We start from the raw sequence: 25,011 nt of genomic DNA on the forward strand, positions 1-25,011 counted from the left end.
TTTACCTCATAGTATATCAGTAAATACATGTTTCTTTGCTTCTAAAATTAAATGCATGATATCCAGCTGAGTGGACATTTTTGTAATTCCATGAAAAATAGGTTAATTAAAAAAAAATCAATCACATTGTTTGTTTTTTTCATGCCTATAGAGCAGGGGTGTCAAACTCATTTTAGTTCAGGGGCCACATTCAGCTAAATTTGTTCTGAAGTGGGCCGAACCAGTAAAATTATAATATAATAACACTGGGTTACAAAAAAATGTGTTTGACAAGTTGTCTAGGTTTTTTCAACTGAATTAGGACCATTTTGCACCGCTAAATCCAAAAATGACATCTGTTTTTCTCAATCAGGTCAGGTTTTTTGGCTAATTTGATTTTGAAAAATTTGATCTTCTCACAAAATATAATAATTAATACCAAAATAAGATTGGTAAGCACACTTTATGAAACTTGTGACTTGATTCCTGTTAGGTACAATGGTGTATTCACCGCAGATGTAGCAGAATACGTCAGGCTTATTTTTGCAAGATCTTCTAGTCGAAGCCATTTCATTCACCTGTAATATTAAAAAAAACATTAATCATAAATTGGCAAAAGTAAAATCATCAGAACTCATTTATTGCAAGAAATATGAAAGAATTTTGTATCATATGATGTGAAAATGCCCATAAATGTAAGCAAAAATGTTAAAAAGCCAATATGTAGCATAGTTCAGAAAGTTGACCTGATTGAGCAAAATTAATGTGATTTTTGGATTCAGCACACCAAAATTATCCTAAATCAGCTCAAAAAACTTAAACAATAAATTTGTTGTTGACCAGTGTAATATATAAATAATGTCAACTCCAAACTCTTCTCTATGTTTTAGAGTGAAAAAAGTAAAATTATATTAGGAAAATGTTTGCATCTACAAACTATCTTTTCAAACAATGTGAATAATCTGAACAAACTGAAAAAAAAGTGTAATTTTAAAAATATCATGCTTCAGTTTATCATTTACACATGCACATTATAACTTACAGATCACAGTGGATCTACAAATACACAAAACATTTAGTAACAGGTGGAATATTATTAAAATTGCACTTACTTATCTTAAGACATTTCAGATTGTTCATATTATTTCAGGATATTCAGATATTTTTTGCAATATTGTACTTTATTTTAATGTAAATACATGAAAACATTTACATTTACAAAGAGAAAAAATTGGAGTTGTGAGTATTTACAGGTTATTATGACCCACTTGAGATTGAATTAGTCTGAATGTGGAACCTGACCAAAAATGACTGTTAACATCTTTGCATTTTTGCATTTTACAAATTCATCCCAAGGGCCGGACTGGACCCTTTGGCGGGCCGGATTTGGCCCCCGGGCCGCATGTTTGACACCTGTGCTATAGAGGAATAAAAACACTCATGAAAAAAATCTTGACTGTGGTTCTCATAATTTGTGCATGAAAGGGTTAATTATAGTTTTATTTATTTCAGTTAACGAAAATGTTTTTACAATTGTAGTTTTTGTCATTTCGTTAGTTTTCGTTAACGATAATAACCTTGGTCCATCCCACTTGAGATCATACTGGGTTGTATTTGGCCCCTGAACTAAAATGAGTCTGATCAGTTTTCATCACATTGGCTTTATTCTGTATATTTACATCAAAAACCCGCGAGCAGATTACACATTACAGATTTCTGTTAGTGTTTTACGTCCATGACGAATCAGGAACGCTGCAGCCCTTCACTGTACGCCTCCAGCTATACTACTACACACAGTTTACATTAATAGCAATCCGCCTGGGCCTTAAATAAATACGACCACAACTGGCATGTTTCCCTGCAAAACACCGCTGTCGAGACTGAACAAGCCCCTTGGATACACTTTCTTGATGAACCCATTCTTAATCCCTTGGGAAGGACTTATTACAGACCTAAAATCACAATGGCCTTGTATGGGTTTGGAGGAGGAAATGGAAAGGAGGAGATGTACTGATGAAATTGAATCTGTCAGAATCAATGTAAGACGGCTGGAAAACATCAGGCTGATTGGACAGAGAGTTGTGTCGGTAACCTTTTTCTTACGCTGCGTTGACGTGTGCTCTGACCTCAGCTTGTGAATGACAGTAATGATATAAAAAAACAAAGATGACCTCTGCGCTACCTTTACTCGTGGCACCTTTGGGATGTCAATAATGAGATAAATTCAGGAGAAAAAAAAACATATGTGAAAGACGTCCAGTAAAAGATTGCCTGCAGCTGGTCCATGTTCATAAAGATTTCTACAGAGACACTATTTAAAAAGCCTGAAGACTGAGAGTCACTTAAAAAGTGACCTACGGTGCAATTTAAAAGGCGACTATTAGACTTCTCGTTTGGAAAATGGAAAAAGACCAGTGGCTGCAAGTGTTCACTTCCTTTTCTTATCCGGGGGAAGAAACTGCAGGAATCTGGAAACACACACCTTCTTTCTGTAGCTCGTTTCTCTCAGTTTGAACCAAGGTTATAATAGTTTTGGATTTTTCATAATAGTTTAGTTTTATTTAGTTTTGACTTCTTTTTCTCTAATTCAGTTAGTTTTAATTCGTTTCTAGAGCTGGTTTGCTAGTTTTTATTAGTTTTCGTTATTTTCTAAATGCTTAGTTTTAGTTTAGTTTTAGTATTAATTTTAGTTTTGTCGTATCTTTTCTTCTCCGTCGTATTCACATAAATCCCAGACAGGACTCTGCTGCTTTCTCCCAACTTTAGTCTCCATGTTTCCAGGTAGAGTGGGGATGAGAAGACGACTCTAAACCACAAGTGACGACAAGTGACGGACTGTTAAATATCATATGGTGCCGCCAGCTAAAATAGCTTGAGGGAAACAAATTGATTTCATTTCAATCCGACATTGACAAAGATGAAAACGAAGGGAATTTTATCCATAATTTTTATCTATATCTATATCTATATTTTAGCTAGTTTTGTAAGCACACAATACAGAATCAGTTAGTTATCATTTTTTTCTTTTAATTATAGTTTTTATTTATTTCAGTTAACGAAAATGTTTTTTCAATTCTAGTTTTCGTCATTTCGTTAGTTTTCGTTAACAATAATAACCTTGGTCTTTGGTTCATTTATTTGTGCATTTGGACCCTAATAGTTCATAAAGTTTAAATTTGAACCCTCCAGGTGATGTAAATCTATCTTTATATTCATTCTGGCAAAAATCAGTGGATTTCTACAACCTGTTTTAAATTCTGCTTAATTTGCTACGTTTTATAGCTAGTTATTTCACGACATTTGCACATATAAGGTCAAGACTTCCAACAAATGTTTCTCCGAGTACGACATAATTGTTTGTCAGCAGCAGTGGTTGTAGTAAAAACTGAAAATATGTCCAAACTTCGAGCTGATTACCTGAAATGTTCAGTTGTTGGTTGAAAGAGACAAAGCAGCACAACTGACAACCTGGAGGGGGCGGGGCATTTGCATTTAAAGGGCCAGCGCTCAAAACGACCTTTCTGGTGTCATTACTCAGAAATAGCGTTAAAGACGGACCTGTGGAGCTGAATTAATGAAGAGTTCAGACCCAAGTAGAGCATTTACATTTTATGTAGACCACAGGGAAATGTTTTAAAATGCATAATTCCATTAAAAAAAAAAAAGAAGCAAAATATCACTCCTTTAATATGTGTATAGTGTATATCATATAAAGTTTTAAGGATTTTTGCCCAATTTGACACATTGAATACCAACATTATGAGAGGTCAAAGGTCACTTTTACAGTACATTACACAGTTAATCGTCCTTAGAGACCTAGATAATCTTGTTACGCTCATCATCATCATTATCATGTCATTACACTCCCTGTTTCCTGATAATCGGACATGACCTCATACCACAGCCTGCACATGAGACTGAAGAGAATCACATTACACTAACTGTCACATTCTGATTACATTTGATTGTTTAGAAACTGCCTGTTCATAGTGGACCTAAAGGGTCTTCATCAGATCCTGTGGGGGTTTCCTCGCTGCTTCCAATGCTTCTTTGTCCGCATATCGTATATTGTTGTTACACGTAGTTAAATGTGAATATTTGGATGATGATGTCTGGTCTTTTGGCAGCAGGTCGGCTTATTTGATTAGGCCTGGCGTCTGGCCCGTCGCTGCTGTCCATCACAGGCCTCCTGCGGTCTAGAAAAGTTCCTGATTACTTTGTTTATTTGTACAGAAAGTCAGAACGATCTGGACCATGACTGAAAGATCATCACTTTCTCAGTATTCGTCAGGTCACAGCAAAAAATAACAGAAATCTAGCTTTTGTTGGACACTTTATTGGTCTAATTTTACCCATAAAGACCCAGTTCTACTTTTGTGGCAGTTCACACATGAATTTTTTTCTACATTTAACTATTTTTAAGTGATTTATCACCATTTATAATAATATTATCCTCCGTATTTTGTGTTTTTCAGTGTAAATCATATATTTTCCTGTATTTCACTTACTGATCATGTAGATGTTCATGAAAACTTAGAGTAAATTCAAAGGTTATTATATGAGAAATAGAAAAATCTTAAGAAAAAGTGACTTTTTCAGCAAAGGTACCAATAACTGAATGTAAAAACAAGTGTGTCCATCCACTGTCATTGATCCAACTCCATGTGTTTTACTGATAAATCAATGCTGTAGAACAGGGGTCTCAAACATGTGGGCTGGGGGCCAAATGTGGCCCTCCAAAGGTTTCATTCCGGCCCGTGGGATGAATTTGCGAAGTGCAAATATTCCACTGTCAAGGCTGTGGAACTCATTTTAGTTCAGGTTCCACATACAGACCAATGTAATCTACAGTAAAAAAAACAGCATAAAAAGCTACAAAAAATAATGACTTCATATTTTCTTCTTTGTTTGGTGTGAAAAAAATATTACATTATGCCTATAAATAACGACAACTTCAAATTTTTCTTTGTTTTAGTGCAAAAAATAACATTAAATTATGAAAATATTTACATTTACAAACTATTCTGTAACAATAAAATGTAAATAACCTGAACAAATATGAAAATCCTAAAATTTCTAAAGAAAATTAAGCACAGTTTTAACTATTTTCTGCCTGTTACTAAGTTTTTAGTGTCTTTGTAGATTCGATCCATAATGCACATGTACACATGATAAGTTGAGGCATAATATTGTTAAAATTTAACTTATTTTTCTTAAGAAATTTCAGTTTTTTCAGGTTAGTCACATCTTTTTTGTTATAAACGTAAGTATTTTCATAATTGAATGGGGGTTTTTTGCACTAAAACAAAGACAAGAATTTGGAGTTTTCATTATTTTTAGTTTATTATGTTATTATTTTACTGGTCCAGCCCACTTGAGATCAAATCGGGCTGAATGTGGCCCCTGAAAGAAAATGAGTTTGAGACCCCTAATGTAGAAGATGACAGTGTTTCCATGTTCACTATGGAACTTCTAAACTAGTGTTTTTCAACCTTTGGGTCGAGACCCCATCTGGGGTCACTTGGAATTCAACTGGGGTTACCTGAAATTTCTAGCAATTGATGAAAAAACAAACAAAAAAACCCATCTTACTGATAAAAAATACATGGTGAGTTGATAGAGAATCCCAATACATAAAAGACATGACAAACTGTGAAGCTGAAACTGAAGCACTGTGGTTCTGTTTATCTGTCAAATGTTCATTGTGGTCAGTTTCAGATGCTGCAGCTCTTTCATAATTCATACTTTGAGTTCTTGTTTGTTCAGTATTAATTGTCAGCCTTGTAAATCCAAGCTGGACTGACTGTACATATCCTGACCAAGGAAATAAAAATCTCTCTTTGTGCAGTAATCTACACCTGGCTTTTCTGCCTCTGTCCATAATAATATACATTATATAGACTAAATGTCATCTAAAATTAATGTTTATTTGCAACATAGTAAAGCAAACTATTCCATGACCAAAAACAAATTAATTTTAGCAAAAAAAAAAAAAAGTCTCCGTTTTGAATGTCTGGGGTCGCCAGAAATTTGTGATGTTGAGATGGGGTCACGAGCCAAAAAAGGTTGGGAACCACTGTATTAAATGTCCAAATGGGTCATATCTGATTATGATTTAAAGCTGAGAAACTGAATTTTCCCTCAATCATTTGCATGTATTGATAGGATTAATGGATCAATTGGTATTAAACAGTTTGGATCAGTAAATGCTTTGGATCACCAGTGGCTTTTTTATTTTTTTGGTACATTAGAGCCTAATAATATGTTATTTCTGACTAATATGGTGACGTCATTTCAGGTCTGTCCCTGGATCACCAGACGCTTTCCTCAGTGTCTCGTGTTCGACTCTTAGAGCGGGAGGAGGAGAGTCTGTCCTGTTACCTTCGAGCCTGCGATGCTGCTCTTTCTTACCTGCAGGAACTCGACAAGGTGAGTTTTAATGGAGGGTAAAAGAAGGTTCAGGCTGGAGGCCAATGAAAGGAAATACTAGCATGTCAAAAAAAAAAGAGTCCATGAGTCCAAAATGTCCCTTAGGTGTTCAAATGGGATTCACATCATCTTCATCTGTGCCTGCACAACCTTGAATACCCATAATGCACTAGTTTCATCCATTATACTGGAACAGATAGTCATAGCGTTATGTTTTTCCCTCCCCACTGTCTTAGTATTGCGTGTGAGGATTTCTTCTTCTTCTTCTTTTTTTTTTTTTACTCAAATGAGTGTGATTCTTGATCCTACTGAGGTCAATTAATTTCCAGTCACACAAACTGATATCCAACGTATTATGTGGATGAAAAAAAACAAAAACAGATAAACAGGCACCCTGAGGTCTATTGAAGACATCAAGAAGTTACAATTAACAAATACTGATAAAACTCCTGCATAAATAAGTACAGGCACTATCAGCCATCACTTAAAGTGGCGAAATAACCTGATAACAGAGGGAATAAAGTATTTAGATAACTGGGAATACACCTATATATCAGATATGTGTTCATCTGAAGATAATTGAAGAGGAGCTGAAATACTTTTAAACAGACTGTTTTTATATATAAAATAAAGATTAGTTTGTTAAGGGGAGATAAATAATAACACAAAAAAAATAAATAAGCAATAACAGTAAAATGGTCCAGAATGCAGCAGCGCGTCTGGTCTTCAATCAGCCTAAAAGGGCACATGTCACCCCCTTACTCATTGAGTTACACTGGCTACCCATAGCTGCCCGCATCAAATTCAAATCTTTAATCCTAGCCTACAAAATTCTCCGTGGGTCTGCTCCTGTCTACTTAGGTGCACTAATAAAAGCTTATGTTGCCCCACGACCACTCCGCTCGTCTGGGGAACGTAGTCTGGTGGTCCCCAGACCTTGTACAAGACAATCCAGGCTCTTTTCATGGGTCGTTCCACGTTGGTGGAACGCTCTACCAAGTGCTACAAGAACAGAGTCATCCCTCCCTATCTTCAAGAAGCTCCTGAAGACCCAGCTCTTCCGAGAGCACCTCCTGTCCTAGCACTTTCAAACATTCCATTTTAAATATTCTAATAAGGTTTTTCCCAGGACAACCACAGATTCTTTCACGATTATCTCTGGACCTGCTGCGGTGGTCCGGCCTCTTCCCTGCCCTCATCATCACCACTCACTTATCCTCAACTGCCTCCATGTGTCTCCCCCTACTCCCCCCTTCTCCCCCTCTCCCCCAGTCCCTATCTCTATCGCTCTCTCTTTTTCCCCTTCTCTACTCTCTCTCTTTAACCCCAACTGGTCAAGGCAGACGGCCATCCTCCAGGAGTCTGGGTCTGCTCGAGGTTTCTGCCTGTTAAAGGGAAGTTTTTCCTCGCCACTGTCACCAGTCACAAGTGTTTGCTCCTGGAGGATTCTGTTGGGTTTCTGTAGAATTGACTTAGAGTCTGGTTCTGACCAACTCTATATATAAAATGTCAAGAGATAACTTTTTTGTGATCTGGCGCTATATAAATAAAATTTGATTGATTGAGTGATTTAATTGGTTTTCCCCTGTAAGTCGCTTTGGAAAAAGCGTCTGCCAAATGCGTCAACATAAACATAAACATAAAATAACTTTGATATCGGCATCAGCTTTTGAACAGAATGTCATTTTAATATCTGTATCGGTAACACCCAAGAATTTTGGAACCAGTGTATATTAGAAAACAGTAAGAAAAGACATGATCTGATTGGTTTGAATCTCCCAGGATGTTAATTCCAGGACATTAATGCGCACAGCATTAATGTTTGCTGAAATTACCAAAAATAGTCACTTGCCTGATGAAGGTTTAAGTCACTTTTTGAGAGAGTCCAGTGACTGTGGAGCTCTGAGGTGGTCAGGGAGGGAGTTCCATATACTGGGGGTGGCAGAGGAGAAGGCCTGGTCTCCCATGGTCCGAAGTTTAGTTTTGGGGGCGGGGGGAATCATTTTTATTCGTATCTTGTTCTAAAAATATACCTCGAGGGATTTCACAGTCTACATAGCAAGTCATATCTTTTGTCTGTCCTCTAACTCAGTGTTTTTCAACCTTGGGGTCGGGACCCAACGTGGGGTCACCTGGAATTCAAATGGGTCACCTGAAATTTCCACTAATTGATTAAAATAAAAAAAAACTTGCTAATAAAAAAATATATGGTGAGTTGAGAAAGACAATCCCAATCCATAAAAGACATGACAAACTGTGAAGCTGAAACTGAAGCACTGTGGTTCTGTTTATCTGTCAAATGTTCACTGTGGTCAGTTTCAGATGCTGCAGCTCTTTCATAATTCATACTTTGAGTTCTTGTTTGTTCAGTATTAATTGTCAGCCTTGTAAATCCAAGCTGGACTGACTGTACATATCCTGACCAAGGAAAATCAAATTCTCACTTTGTGCAGTAATCTACACCTGGCTTTTCTGCCTCCGTCCATAATAATATACATTATATAGACTAAATGTCATCTAAAATTAATGTGTATTTGCAACATAGTATAGCAAACTATTACATGATCAACAACACATTAATTTTAGCAAAAAAAAGCCTCTGTTTTGAATTTGTGATGTTAAAATGGGGTCATGAGTCAAAAAAGGTTGGGAACCATTGCCTTAATGACTCCTTTCTACGTATAGATTTTCGGTGTAGATTAAAGCCCTCTCCATCATCTCGGCTTCCACAACCCCAATACATCTTCACTGATACCTGGATTCACAAATCACCGGACTGCATGACAACTACACTACACAAATTAATTTTTTACTAAAATTAATTTGTTTAATTTTTTTTGCTAACATTAATTTGTTTTTGACAAAACAAATTAATTTTACCCAAAAAATGTCTCTGTTTTGAATATCTGGAGTTGCCAGAAATTTGTGATGTTTAACCCTTTCATGCATGAATTATGAGAACCTTAATCAAGATGTTTTTTCCTGAGTGTTTTTATTCCTCTTTAAGCGTGAAAAAAAAAAAAACAATGTGATTGAATTTTTTTTTAAAAATCAACCTGTTTTTCATGGAGTTACAAAAATGTCCACTCAGCTACACCATGAATTTTATTCTTGAAGCAAACAAACAAGTATTTAAAGCCCAATATCATAAAGTGATATAAAAACAGTGAAATGAAACCATGTTTAATGCAGCTAATCTGATTTTTTTCTCACATTTTAACATATTGTAATACTAGTTATAACTCACTTCGTGGAGATAATATGCAAAAATAAATATCAACAATTGATTTCCACTCAAGAACCAATCAAGAACAGCAAAGTTACAATAATGGTATGAATTGCAGTTTATGAGATGATGCATAAGTGTCTACTGTGTTGGTTGATATGGAACTAAAACAACAAAATCCATGAATATACAAGAGTAAAGCTGTAGAGTAACTGTCCACTGTAGTGACCTCTATGCATGAAAGGGTTAAATGGGGTCACCATACAAAAAAGGTTGGGAACCACTGCTCTAACTATACAGTTTTATTTATTTATTTATTTATTTATTTTACTCACCTACTTACTTGGTACTTACTTACTTGAGTTTTGTTGAACCACATTTTGATGCTGGACCTGACATGGAAGAAGGAAGAAAAAGGGGGTGAAGACCCTCACAAGAAAATATCAACAATACAAACAATAACAACCATGGTGATAATTACAATAACTAGAACAAGAACAGAGTAAACTAGGGAGAAGAGAAAGAAAAAAACAAAAACAAGTAACAAACAAGATTACAATAAAATAAAATAAATAAGACCTATGAAATGAGGAATATAAGAAAAGAAAGCATGAACAGAATATCATCTCTACAGACATAAGCTCAAGTAGAGTGGGTGGAGGTCTGCAACCATGAGGTAGAAATCTTACTGAAGTGTAACATAACCTTGTCTGGGCTGTATTTCCAGATCGTCACAACACCACACTCCAAGACAACCAAAGTCAGCCTGCTCCCTCCGCCTGCAGACTTTGACCTGGGCTACTTCCTGCAGGCGGCCTTACAGAGCGCTTACCTTTGTCTGCTGCACAGAGGGTGAGTTTTCATCACAGGGAATGCAGTGGTCCAATATCTGACACACTGTGATGGAGAACCTTGGGCTTTTGTCGCTCAGTCCTGGCAAATCAAAGCCAGATTTGATGCAGAAGTTGACCTTGGTGCAGCTGAAGTGCACTTCATCTAATGACCAGTAGGTGTCAGTGTTGCTCTAGAGTCAGTCAACAGCCTCATATAGTGGTTTCCCTTTCCACTAGGATGCTGCAGAATGTGACGCTCTTACTCTTCACCAAACTTCCATCATAATAAACAACGTTAAGAAAATAAACACCATGTGACATGAGGAGTTTTCTCCTATCTCTGATCCACTGTATCACATGTCTGTCAACAGCTTCTTTTTCTACATGTTTATTTTTCCAGCGTTTCACCTTCGGAGCCTGTACACGACTCTGATATATACACCTCCTGTGTGTGTTTGTGTGTGTTAGTCATCTAGCGCAGGGTGCTCACCAGTTGCGGAGGGTACTCAGGGTGGTGGAGTCACGAGGGTCACAGAGTTTCAGGAAGGTGAGGCTTCTCAAAGTAACACAGTGTAAATCCATACTTATAATAAAATGTGCAATTAACCCTTTCATGCATGAATTATGAGAACCTTAATGGGTCAAAATGGAGTAATGTCCCGTCAGACTGAATTTTAATTTAATTGCCATTCCAACATTTATTTCATTATAAAGTAGCTCCTCATTTTGGATAATCCCTTATGGTCCAACTAAAGCAAAAATAATTTAAAAATAAAAATGTGGGTCAAATTGTCTCAAAAATGTCCCTTTCAGAAAGATTTTGAATACTGTTTTTTGACGCTAATCAAGTTTTTTTTCCTGAGTGTTTTTATTCCTCTTTAGGCATGAAAAAAACAATGCGACTGAAAACATTTTTCTGGAGTTGCAAAAATATCCACTCAACTGGATGTCATGCATTTACTTTTTGAAGCAAAGAAACATGTATTTACTGATAAACTGTGTGAAAAGTACGAAAAAAAATTTTTTAATGCTGCTAATCTGATGCTTTGTCACATTTTAACATACTCTAATATTAGTTATTACTCACTTTATGGAGATAATATGCAAAAAAAAAACCTTTTGTTTAAGAAAAATGGTTAATTACAGTCTATTAACAATAACAAGGAATTGATTTACACTCAAACATGTTACTGCAGATCAGGTTTATCAAAAACAGCAAAGTTACAGTAGTGGTATGAATTTCAGTGTATGGGATGATGCATAAGTGTCCACTGTGTTGGCTGATATGGAACTAAAACAATAAAATCCATGAATATACAAGAGAACAGCTGTAGAATAACTGTCCACTGTAGTGACCACTATGCATGAAAGGGTTAAACCCAATGTTGTCATGATCAAACATGTAGAGGTGGAACATAGTGAATTTACACCTCTGGGATCAATAAAGTTCATCTGTATCTGTAAATGAATTTTTGAACAGATTATCATATCTATCTATCGATCGATCGATCGATCGATCGCTTTTTTTCTGTTTTTGACTTGTCTTGTCCAGCATCATAACAGCAGAATGGTGGTCTGGCTGCCTTTTTGAGCTGAACAAATTTGCTTTTCTAAGGGGAGCTTCATAACGTATATTGATATTCCACTGTCTTTATTTTGGGTTTTGTTGAACCACATTTTGATGCTGGACCTAACATGAAGGAACAGGGGGAAGGAGAAGAAAGGGGGAAGAAAGAAGGGGGGGAGAAGAAAAAAGAAAAAGAAGGTGGCGAAGACCCTTACAAGAAAATATCAACAATACTGACAATAACAGCCATGGTGATAATTATAATGATAACAATAACTAGAACAAAAACTGACTAAACTGAAAAAAAAATATTGAAAATAAAATAAAATAAATAAGACCTATTAAATGAAAAAATATAAGAAAAGAAAACCTGAACAAAATATTCACAACGTTTTTTTTTTTTTTTTTTTTACCTTTATTTAACTAGGTTTGTCCCATTGAGATTGGGGGGGGGGGTCTCTTTTTCAAGGGAGACCTTATGAAAAGAGTTCATAAAAATGTGTAGTAAAACATAATTTACTTTGAGTGACCATACATGTTCCAAAAATGGGTGTTTCCATTTGATTATATTTTATACTTCTACTATTGTACATTCCAGAGGTAAACATTGCACCTTTTTTCTTCACTAGTTTTATTTATTCGTTTTATTAGTTGAAGTAACTGTAGTCCATTGGTGGTTCACATTATTACTGTAAAATAAAAGCCAACACATGAATTATAGAATACACTATTACAAGCTGCAACATTAATGATGATGAATCAATAAATAAAAGCAGTATTATACACAGCCTGGCAAAAAAGGCACATTTAGGTGAAATTACAGGATTTATTCAATTATGTACATTTTAAATTACAGAATGTAGTGGTGGAGCGTCATGAATTTTCTCCTTGGAGATCAATAAACTTAATCTGTATCTGTAAATGAATATTTTGAACAGATTATTACATTAATTGTGAAAAGAGTTTGTAAAAATATGCAGTAAAACTTAACATTTGGGGTGTTTCCATTTGATTATATTTTATGTCGGCTATTTTACATTACAGAGGTAAACACTGTACCGTTTACTCCAGTAGTTTGATTGGTTGAAGTAACTGTAGTCCATTGATGGATTCACATTATTACTGTAAAATAAAGGCCAACACATGAATTATAGAATACACTATTACAAGCTGCAACATTAATAATGATGAATGAATAAGTAAAAGCAGTATTCTACACAGCCTGGCAAAAAAAAAAAGTCACATTTGGATTAAATTATAGAATGTATTCAGTTTACAGGATGTAGTGGTGGAATGTAATGAATTTTCTCCTTGGGGATCAAAACAGTTAATCTGTATTTGTAACGAATATTGTGAACAGATTGTTACTAGGGCTGTCAAAATAAACATATTAATGTGGATTAATCCATCATCACGATTAATCTGATTAAAACTTTTAACGCAAGTAACCCATCTGCAGCGCAGAACGAGTCTGAATGTCTCTGCTAACGCATTTCGGGCAGTTTGTCCAAGTAGAGTTAGCGTTGCACATGCACAAATGGTCAGTTGATCCGGTAGTGACAGGCAGCAGAACCAACCCACAAAGATGGGAGACACTAAACAGCACGTTGGCCCTCTGGATGGAAATATGAGGCCAAAAAAAACAAAATGGAACAGTTGTTTCAAGTTGTTTTGTCAAAACTGTTGAAGGTGTTTAACCCTTTCATGCATAGTGGTCACTACAGTGGACAGTTACTCTACAGCTGTTCTCTTGTATATTCATGGGTTTTGTTGTTTTAGTTCCATATCAACCAACACAGTGAACACTTATGCATCATCTCATAAACTGCAATTCATACCATTATTGTAACTTTGCTGTTCTTGGTTGGTTCTTGAGTGGAAATCAATTGTTAATATTTATTTTTTGCATATTATCTCCATGAAGTGAGTAATAACTAGTATTAGAATATGTTAAAATGTGAGAAAACATCAGATTAGCAGCATTAAACATGGTTTCATTTCACTGTTTTCATATCACTTTATGATATTGGATTTTAACCCTTTCATGCACTGTCCACTCCAGTGGACAGTTCTTCTCCAGCTGTTCTCTTGTATATTCATGGGTTTTGTTGTTTTAGTTCCATATCAGCCAACACAGTGGACGCTTATGCACCATCCCATACACTGTAATTCAGATCATTACTGTAACTTTGCTGTTCTTGATAAACCTGATCTGCACTAACATGTCTGAGTGTAAATCAATTGTTATTTGTTAGACAAGAAGTTTTTTTTTTTGTGCATATTATCTCCATGAAGTGAGTAATTACTAGCATTAGAATATGTTAAAATGTGAGAAGACATCAGATTAGCAGCATTAAAAATGTTTTTATTTCATTGTTTTCATATCACTCTCTGATATTGGGTTTTAAACGCATGTTTCTTTACTTCAAAAATTAAATGCATGGATATTTTTGTAACTCCATAGAAAAAAAAAAACTCGATCGCATTGTGTTTTTCATGGCTAAACACTGAAGAAAAAAATCTTGACTAAGGTTCTCATAATTTGTGCATGAAAGGGTTAAATACATATTTCTTTGCTTCAAGAATAAAATTCATGGTGTAGCTGAGTGGACATTTTTGTAACTCCATGAAAAACAGGTTGATTTAAAAAAAAAAAAAAAATCAATCATGTTTTTTTTTTTCATGCCTAAAGAGGAATTAAAACACTCAGGAAAAAAAATCTTGATTAAGGTTCTCATAATTCATGCATGAAAGGGTTAATAAACACTTTAAGTGCATATATACTTCCTTCTTCAAAATGAAATGTGATTAATATAGATTAAAACTGAATGATATTTAATTGTGATTAATCAAAATTAATCCACAGCAACCCTGTGATTAATCTGATAAAAAAATTAATCATTTGACAGCACTAATTATTACATTAATTATGAAGAGTTCATAAAAATGTATAGTAAAACATATTTGAGTTACCATACTTGTTCAAAAAATGGGTGTTTCCATTTTATTATATTTTATACTTCTACTCTATTACACAAAAACTCTATTGTTTTACTACTTATTACTTGGTATAGTTCTGAATGCACTGCTGACAACATGTCATTAAATCCATGTGTAATTACTCCTCAGCTTTACTGATGAACAGCTGCAGTGTGTCATTATGAATCGAATGTGCTTGTGTCCCAGTCTGCAGCCAGGAAACTAGCAGAGGTTCTGCTGAGCTCCGTGAGCGAGGACAGCTACTGGCCCCCGCTGGGCCCCCCACCTTCAGCCTGGCTCCACAGAGAGGGTGCCGCCGCCTCCAAAGACGCCATCTACCCCACGGTTAAACCGCCGCAGCGTTACAGCACTGATGGGTTTGAATGCTTTCTTCCTTTGTCCTGGCTTCATGTGATTCATTCTACTTCACTAAATCCTCTCAAGTTTTCAGCCTCTCCGACGCTCACTGAGCTAAGTGCTGTTACGTTAACCATGCTCAGCATTTAAGAAGAGCAATGCCTCCCGCAAATGTGTCCTGCTGCTCCATTGTGTCAACTCACATTAGTGCACAAAGCAGGTGCTCTATATGGACAAAAGTGTTGGGACACGTTGAATTCAGGTGTTTCGTTTCTAATAGGGGTCTGGGATATAAAACAATAACAACAAATGTCATACTACGTAGAAGCACTCAGAGAGCGCAGACCTCCGCCAAGGCTGATCAGTGGCCCCCCCCGTGGGCCCCCCCACCCCTGATCACCACCAAAATTTAATCATTTCTTCCTTATCCCATTTCCAACAAACCCTGAAAATTTCATCCAAATCTGTCCATAACTTTTTGAGTTATGTTGCACACTAACGGACAGACAGACAAACAAACCCTGGCAAAAACATATAGTTAATAAAAAAAAATATAGTTTTACACTGGGATAAATATCATTGCACTGAATTGGTTAGATTTATTTAACCCTTTCATGCATGAATTATGGGAACCATTGTTGAGATTTTTTTCCTGAGTGTTTTAATTACTCTATAGACATGAAAAAAACAATGCGATTGAAATTTTTTTATGAACTTATTTTTCATGGAGTTACAAAAGTGTCCGCTCAGCTGGACACCAAGCATTTAATTTTTGAAGAAAAAAACCCCCATGTATTTAAAACCCATCATTAGAAAGTGAGATACTGTGTGAAAACTATGAAATAAAAACACTGTAATAATATATAAAGATAGGTTTGCAGCAGCTGGAGGGTTCCAATTCAAACTTTTTGAACTATTAGGGTCCAAATACACACATAAATGAACCAAAGACTAATAAAAGTGGGTTTAGCAAAATATGACCCCTTTAAAGTTTTTAATTTAAACAAAACTAAACAATGCAATGATATTTATCACAACATAAAACTATATTATGACATTTGTCGTCATTGTTTTGTATCCCAGACCCCTGTTAGAAAAGAAACACCTGAATTCAACGTGTCCACATATTTTTGTCCATATACTGTATCTGGTTCCTTGCAGCCTATGTGTTGCCACGTGTTTTTTTTTTTCCAAAATTATATTTATTGCCATTTTTGCTTTATACACACACACACTCACAAAATGACAATAAACAAAACAAAGAACATACCAACAGAACAACCAAACAAAAATTGGCCCATAAAAATTATGTTTTCATTTGAAAAAACAAATGCTCTTTTAACACTTGTCGAAGCTTCCAGTCTCATATAGGTAAGAAAAAGTGTGTTGCCACTTTTGTCAGAGTTAGTATCTGACCTGTAGCTGTAGCATTCTCGTACTCTCTCTGTCCGCTTTTTTCATATTAAATCTATTAGTCATCAAGACAGAGAGATGTGAAACTGACAAAAGTAAAGGACGCCCTTCCTTATGGAAAGTTATGTAGCAATATCAAACAGTGCAGACTGTTTGAGTAACAGTGGGCATTTCAGTGCCAAGAATCAGTTCACACAAATGTTTATTCTTATCAGTCTGTCTTGGAATGAGCTCATATGAATGTGTCAAAAAGGAAAACCCATGTAGTGTACGTAACATGAAGCCAACCTATGACATTCACAGCAGCAGAGGAAGTAAAAGTACCAATATAGTAATATACAAATATTTAATTACAATACATACATATGCAGTTTTCTATACAGGGAGACTACATAAATGAATAATAGGAAAGGAAAGAAGGAAATTACAAATCCCGCTTACACAATCATTATTTCTGATGAGATAGCGGATGATTCGAACATTTACTGAAATGAAACTATGTGAGAAGTTCCGTGGGAAAAATCTCATCAACGTGAGAAATACAAGCCGTCCACATAGTACTTTTTGTCAGACGTCAGAAGCCAAAAAGGTTGGAAACTGCTGACTTAATCTTTAACAAGGACTTAAAAGCTTCTTGTTTCATTCTCTATTATTTAAAGAGTAACTAAAGCTGTCAGAGGATTGTAGTAGGGTAAGAAGTACATTATTTGTCTCCGAGATGTAGCAGAGTGAAAGTATAAAGTAGCATTAAATATCAAATAAAGTACCTTAAAGTTGCACAGTAACTACTAGTTGAGTGAAAGTAACTGATTATCTTCCACCAGTAGATATTCACTGGGAATTTAATTGGATTAGCCCATAAAGACCCAAAGCATCTACCGATCTAAACTGTTTAATACCTGTTGATCCACTAATTCTATCAATCCATGTAAATAATTGGTGTAAAATACAGTTTTTCATCTTTTCATGGTCATCAGATATGATCCATTTGGACATTCAGAGGCTCTGTAGTTACCATGGAAACACTGTCATCTTCTACAACATTCATTCACCAGTAAAACCCATGGAGTTGGGTCAGTGACAGTGGATGGAGACACTTGGTTAAAGTTCAATTAATGAGATTTTACTGAAAAAGTCACTTTTTTTTCCCAGTTTTCTCTTTCTGATATGATATCCCTCAACTTTATCTGAGCTTTAATAAACATCTACATGATCAGTCATTTAAATATAGGAAAATACCAGATTTTCACTGAAAAAATGCAAAATACAAAGGATAATATTGTAATAAATGGTGATAAATCCCTTAAGAAAAGTTAAATAGAGGAAAAAAAAAAAAAATTGGAAACTGTTATAAAAATAGCACCGGGTCTTTATTAAAACAAACAAAAAAAACTTCATTATTACCCTTAAAGAGGCTATATTTAGGATTTCCGCTGTCAGATATTTTTTTTTTTTAAATTACCTAAAATTATCATTAGATTGTTGCATTAAAGTGTTGTGGAATATTTGATCAAAGAATCAGAATGTGACCAGATGGGAATAATAATACTGAACAAACAATAACGCAAACTATGAATTATGAAAGAGCTGCAGCATCTGAAACTGACCACAATGAACATTTGACAGATAAACAGTACCACAGTGCTTCAGTTTCAGCTTCACAGTTTGTCATATCTTTTATGTATTAGGATTGTCTCTCTCAACTCACCATGCATTTTTTATTCGTAAGCTTATTTTTATTTTTATCAATTACTAGAAATTTCATGTGACCCCATTCGAATTCCAGGCGACCCTAAGGTTGAAAAACACTGATCTACGTGATCAGTGAAATAAATATGGGAAAATACCTGATTTTCATTGAAGAAAAAAGGAAAATCCAGAGAATAATATTACAATAAATGGTGATGCATCACTTAAGAAAGGTTAAATAGGGGGAAAAATTCATTTGGGAACTGACACAAAAGTAGCACTGGGTCTTTATGGATTATGCAAGAGGCCAAACATCTGAGAACAACCAATTCCCAGAGAAAAAAGCAAAAAACAAAAGCTTGGACAATGACCAAACCGATATTCTGTCTGTGTGCTAAAAATACAAAGATGACACAATGGCATCATAAACAAAGGCAGGGAAGATGAGACACTTAACGTAACAACATAAAATAACATAGCACAACATTAATAAATCATAAAACTGCCATTGCCCACTCCTCTCCTCTGCCTCGTCTCTGCATCTCCCTCTTGGTAGGCGCTCGCTGCTCAGGCCCTGCGAGCCATACTTAGTCACCGCCACATGACTAATCCTGCCCACACTATCATAAGTGAAGATCTAAATCCATGTCTGAGATTAGAAGGAGAGGAGGAAAAGGAGAATTCACCCCGAGGAGTCGCTGTACTTCAGCATTGTTCATGGCTTTTGTCATCAGTGACTGTAGCTCCTTTGAAAAGGGCCACGGTGGTGTCTGGTAAACGTGTCCTCTAATAGGACATCAGAGAGGGAAGCAAAAGCAAAGAAAGTGATGAATGAGAGGGAGAGGAGAGGAAGAGGTGGAAGAAATGAAGGAACCCATGTGTATATGTGTGTGTGATATCTGAGACTGAGGTGTGTTGTGATACACTCAGGGTGGGCCGGCTAGTGTTACAGCACCACAGACAGGTGAGACAGAAACGAGACACTCCCGGCAATCTGGCAATCTACCTCTGGAAACGCTGCATGTGTGTCCGTCTGTGTGTGTGTGTGTGTGAGTGTGAGTGTGACTTCCTGTTCTTAATACTGTTTCCTGTGTCCTGGCAGTTGCTTCTGTCCTCAGGACGTAGTGGAGGAGGCTGTGTTGCTACTGCTCATCACAGAGTCAATGGTGAGACATACACACAATGACACACACATACACACACAAACACAATGACCATGTTCGAAATCCTAGATACTACTGTCATACTGAATCCGATCAAATGTAGTAACTAATGACTAACAAACCGGAAATTCCACGATGCCAATGATACCTGGATGACGTACTACGCTGGCCAAGTTTCACAGTGCACCACTTGAGCTATGTGCATGATGTACTGCATCCCACACTGCATTACGGTTATCGCATTCTTTGATTTAACCGTGGGTGCAACTAATATTTTAAGTTGCATTACCCTCACCTACTCACTGACTGTATATAAATAGTGGATGAAGCCTCTGTGACGTCACCCATTGGTTTGTTTACTGCTTTACACAGGGGTGTCAAACTCATTTTAGTTCAGGGGCCACATTCAGCTAAATTTGATCTGCAGTGGGCCGAACCAGTAAAATAATAACATAATAATATATAAATAATGTCAACTCCAAACTTTTCCCAATGTTTTAGAGCGAAAAAAGCAAATTTACATTATGTAAAGGTTTACATCTGAAATGTATCCTTTTTAAAGATGTGAATAACATGAACAAACTGAAAAAATAAGTGTAATTTTAACAATATTAAGCCTCAGTTTGTCATTTCCACATGTACATTATAACTTACAGATCACAGTGGATCTACAAAGACACAAAACATTTAATATCAGGCAGAATCTTGTTAAAATTACACTTACTTCTCTTAAGACATGTCAGGTTGTTCATATTTGTTCAGGTTATTCACATTTTTTGCGAAATTATACTTTGTTTTAGTGTAAATACATACATTTATTATTAATACATTTACAAAGAGAAGAATTTCGAGTTGTCATTATTTAGATGTTATTATGATAGTATTTTACTGGTTGGACCCACTTGAAATTGAATTGGTCTAAATGTGGAACCTGAAATAAAAAGATTGTTAACATCTTAGTGTAATTTTTACATTTCACAAATTCATCTTAAGGGCCGGTCTTGGCCCCCGGGCCGCATGTTTGACACCTGTGGCTTTACAGCATTTCAGAGGGCAATGTTACAGTTTTTACTCTTTCAATTACACAGTGGTATGTAAAGTCACCACCGCACCTTTACCAGTTACAGTATATTACTGAAATACTGCTGAAGTAACTACTAATAAACCTACTGGTGAACCTACTAGTATTGTGGCCGTAGTTCCCATATTTGGATAGAAAAAGCTGTGCACAATGAAGCGAAGTCGTCAAAAACAATAAAATCCTCGACTAACACTGCCATGTTAAATACCACAGAATAATTCCAGCCTCTTGATAAGGCATAGTTGTGCATAAAATCAGAAATTTCAACTTTATCAAATGTGTAAACCAAGGTTATTATCGTTAACGAAAACTAATGAAATGACAAAAACTAGAATTGAAAAAACATTTTCGCTAACTGAAACAAATAAAAACTATAATTAACCCTTTCATGCATGAATTATGAGAACCTTAATCAAGATTTTTTTTTTTTCCTGGGTGTTTTTATTCCTTTTTAGGCATGAAAAACAACGTTACTGAAATTTGATTTTTTTATGAACCTATTTTTCATGGATTGACAAAAATATCCACTTAGATGAACACCATGCGTTTAATATTTGAAGCAAAGAAACATGCATTTACTGTCATACTGTGTGAAAACTATGAAATAAATGTTTTTTTAATGTCACCAATCTGATGTTTTCTCACATTTTAACATAGTGTAATAGTAGTTATTACTCACTCAAATAATATGCAAAAAACAACAAAACACAACAACTTTGAAAAAAAAAAAAAAAAACCTGTTAAATACAGTCTAATAACAATTAGCAATTGATTTACAGTCAAATATGTTGCTACAGATCAGGTTTATCAAGAGCTGCAAAGTTACAGTAATGGTCTGAATGCCAGTGTATTATGGGATGATGCATAAGTGTCCACTGTGTTGGTTGATATGCAAGTAAAACAACAAAACCCATGAATATACAAGAGAACAGCTGGAGAATAACTGTCCACTGGAGTGACCACTATGCATGAAAGGGTTAAAAGAAAAAAATGATAACTAACTGAAACTGTATTGTGTGCTTACAAAACTAACTAAAACATAAAAATTATGGAAAAAATTCCCTTCGTTTTCATTTTTGTCAATGTCGGATTGATACGAAAGTGATTTATTTCACTCTAGCAATTTTAGCTAGTGGCACCATATGGTCCATCACTTCTCGTCACTTGTCATTTAGTCGTCTTCTGGTCCCCACTCTACCTGGAAACATAGAGACTAAAGTTGGGAGAAAGCACCAGAATCTTGTATGGGATTTATTTGAATAGGAGGGCGAGGAAGATAAAAGATATGACAAAACTAAAACTAATACTAAAACTAAACTAAAACTAAGCATTTAGAAAAAAATGTAAACTAATGAAAACTAGCAAACCTGCTCTAAAAAAGCATTAAAACTAAATGTATTAGAGAAAAAAAGTCAAAACTAAATAAAACTAAACTATAATGAAAAATCCAAAACTATTATTACCTTGGTATAAACCAGGGTTGTCAAAATAAAGGTGTTAATGCAGATTAATCCATTATCATGATTAGTCTGATTAAAAATTTTAGTGCAATTAAACCATCTACAGCGCAGAATGACTCTGAACGTCTCTGGCAACACATTTGGAGCAGTTTGTCCAAGTAGAGTTACTGTCGCTTATGTGCAAATGGGCAGTTGATCCGGTAGTGATAGGCAGCAGAACCAACCCATAAGGATGGAAGACACTAAACAGCACATTAGCCCTCTGGATGGAAATATGAGGACAACCCCCCCCCCCCCCCCCCCCCCCCCAAAAAAAAAAAAAAACCAAGACAGAACAGTTGTTTCCAGTTATTTTGTTGAAACTGTTCAAGGTGTTTAATAAACAGTGCATATATAGGGTTATTAAAAAAAAATGAACCGATTTCATTACATAATATTTTAATAAGGAAAAGCAATAGAAAACTCCAGCCAAGTCACAAGTATTCTACGCACAATCAACTTTCATTTCTTTTCTTACAAGTTTTCAATGTGTCCACCACCTGCAGCACAGACGACATCAATGTGATAAGAGAATTCCTCCCAGACGCGTATCAGCATATCACAATCCACTGAGTTGATCGCTGTTGTTATTCGATGTCTAAGGTCATCGAGGCAGCCGTTCAAAACTTAGAAAACTCCTCTTTCAAATGGTCACTGACTCATTCCATGACGATGCTTGAGAACTGAAGCAACGCGTCATGAAATCGGTTCATTCTTTTTGAATAACCCTGTATATTCCCTTCTTTCTTGAGTCTGTTTGCTCATACAAAATGAAATGCAATTATTTTAGATTAAAAATGAATGATATTTAATCATCATTAATCCACAGCAACCCTGTGATTAATCCGATTCCAAATTTTAATCGTCTGACAGCACTTGTATAAACACAAAAATTAGCACTAGCTTCTCTACTTAGCAGCTTGTGGACAGTGTAAAACACCGAAGTAGAAACCACTGTTGAGTGTGTTTGTGACCTCAGATGACATTGCATGAGAAGCCATGATGCTGTGTGATGAATATAGCAAAATGGGCTCAGTAGGATTTTGGAAAACTGCTGTCAATCAGCATAATCTGTCACTGAATCCAGAAATGTAATCTGAAACTGTATTACGCAAAGAAAAAAGCGCTATATAAATTCAATGCAAAAATAAATAAATAAATAAAAGCAGTGGAAATGTGTGCTATGGTCTATATTTTCAGCTTTTCTTCAGGAAAAGCAGACTTCAGGTTCTACATATCAAGCCAAAAATGAGGAATCATTAAACTGTTGCCAGCAAAAGATGCAAAAATATGAAACTGTATTGGTGCCTACATGGCTGATCTGCATAAAGTATAGTTCAAAAGTCTTATTCCATTCCCTCAGCCCTGTTGGAGGGTGTGTGGTGAACAGGATGTGGGTCATGCACATGTTTTTTGGCAGTGCACAAAATTATCCCAATATTGGAATAATATCAGCGAAGAACTTGAAAAAATATTGGGATACGAACTACCAAGGACATGTTCTGTGTTATATTTGGGTCATTTAACAAGAAAAGCCAAACCAAGTAAGGATGAATATTTGATTAAAATCCTCTTGGCATCGTCTAAAAAAGCCATCACACGAAAATGGTGCAAAGAGGGCCCCCCCTACCTTAAATAATTGGAGAGACATTGTGGAAGAAATTCACAATGCGGAGAGACTTGCGTATAGCATATCATAAGACTACAGCAAGCAACTTATGAAGATCGATGGAAAAAATGGGCAATATACAGGCCGGCAACTGAAACTATGTTCTAATTGTGTTGTAAAATTTCTAAAATGTAACAATAAAATATAAGCTAAAAAAAAAAAGTCTTATTCCACCTTTATATCTGTTGAAATGAGCATACATATTTATTTATCATCCTCTTTTCTTTCAGATACAACAAGAAAATACAGGAACTATGAGCCTAGCCTTAAAAGACACACAAAAAATGTAAATAAATGGGTTGTAAAGGTTAAAATCACCATTTATTGTGACCTCTGACCCCACAACACAAAAATTAGAAACATCTGATGTGTTGAATGAAACCTGGTATAAAACATCAGAAAATTTATGTAACTAGAAAAGCACCCAGAGAGCGCAGACCTCCGCCAAGCGCAAAAATTCCCCACATAATCGGTGATACAAATCCTACATTTATTTTTTAAAATAAAATCCGCTTTCTGAATCAGATCCGGATCAGCCTTTGAAATGTGATAGAGGACCCCATTGTCAATTCCTGAGTTAAATTTCATGAGTTTTGGTCAATAATTAAGCGAGATATTGGGAAACAAAAATTTTGGCCCCATTTACCACAATGTTAACGAAAATTTCAAAGTGATCCAGAATCCAGGATTTCTTCCGGATCACCCCCAAAAGTTAATCATTTCTTCCTTATCCCATTTCCAACAAACCCTGAAAATTTCATCAAAATCTGCCCATAACTTTTTGAGTTATGTTGCACACTAACGGACAGACAAACAAACAAACAGACAAACAAACAAACCCTAGCAAAAACATAACCTCCTTGGCGGAGGTAATAAATCTCATATTGTCTAAAAAATAGGGTTAAAGACATGTTAAGTACAAAGGGAGGTCACACTAAATACAACCACTGTGGTTTTGTAGAAGCCGTTTTTACCCTGAAACTTGTGTACAAACTCTACCGATATCAGATTGGATACAGAGAGTTACAAATGCACATGTGTGGACATTACAACTTTACTAAACCAACAAACATAATATTGGACAAGGACTTTTGCACAGAACTTTAAGTATAAAGGCACCATTGATT

At 35.6% G+C, this 25,011-nt stretch overlaps 1 protein-coding gene across 1 annotated transcript in view; it reads left to right on the plus strand.

The window, feature by feature from the left end:
* ttc7a (tetratricopeptide repeat domain 7A) overlaps nt 1-25,011 on the plus strand; it is a 169,700-nt gene that overhangs the window by 25,022 nt on the left and 119,667 nt on the right. The window contains exons 5-9 of the mRNA XM_030156433.1: nt 6,278-6,408; nt 10,362-10,486; nt 10,936-11,014; nt 15,221-15,390; nt 19,575-19,638. Of these exons, the coding sequence (XP_030012293.1) occupies nt 6,278-6,408; nt 10,362-10,486; nt 10,936-11,014; nt 15,221-15,390; nt 19,575-19,638 (569 nt within the window). The remainder of the gene's footprint in view (nt 1-6,277; nt 6,409-10,361; nt 10,487-10,935; nt 11,015-15,220; nt 15,391-19,574; nt 19,639-25,011) is intronic.

This window comes from Sphaeramia orbicularis, chromosome 15 (genome assembly GCF_902148855.1).
Source record: "Sphaeramia orbicularis chromosome 15, fSphaOr1.1, whole genome shotgun sequence".
NCBI classification, from domain to species: Eukaryota; Metazoa; Chordata; class Actinopteri; order Kurtiformes; family Apogonidae; genus Sphaeramia; species Sphaeramia orbicularis.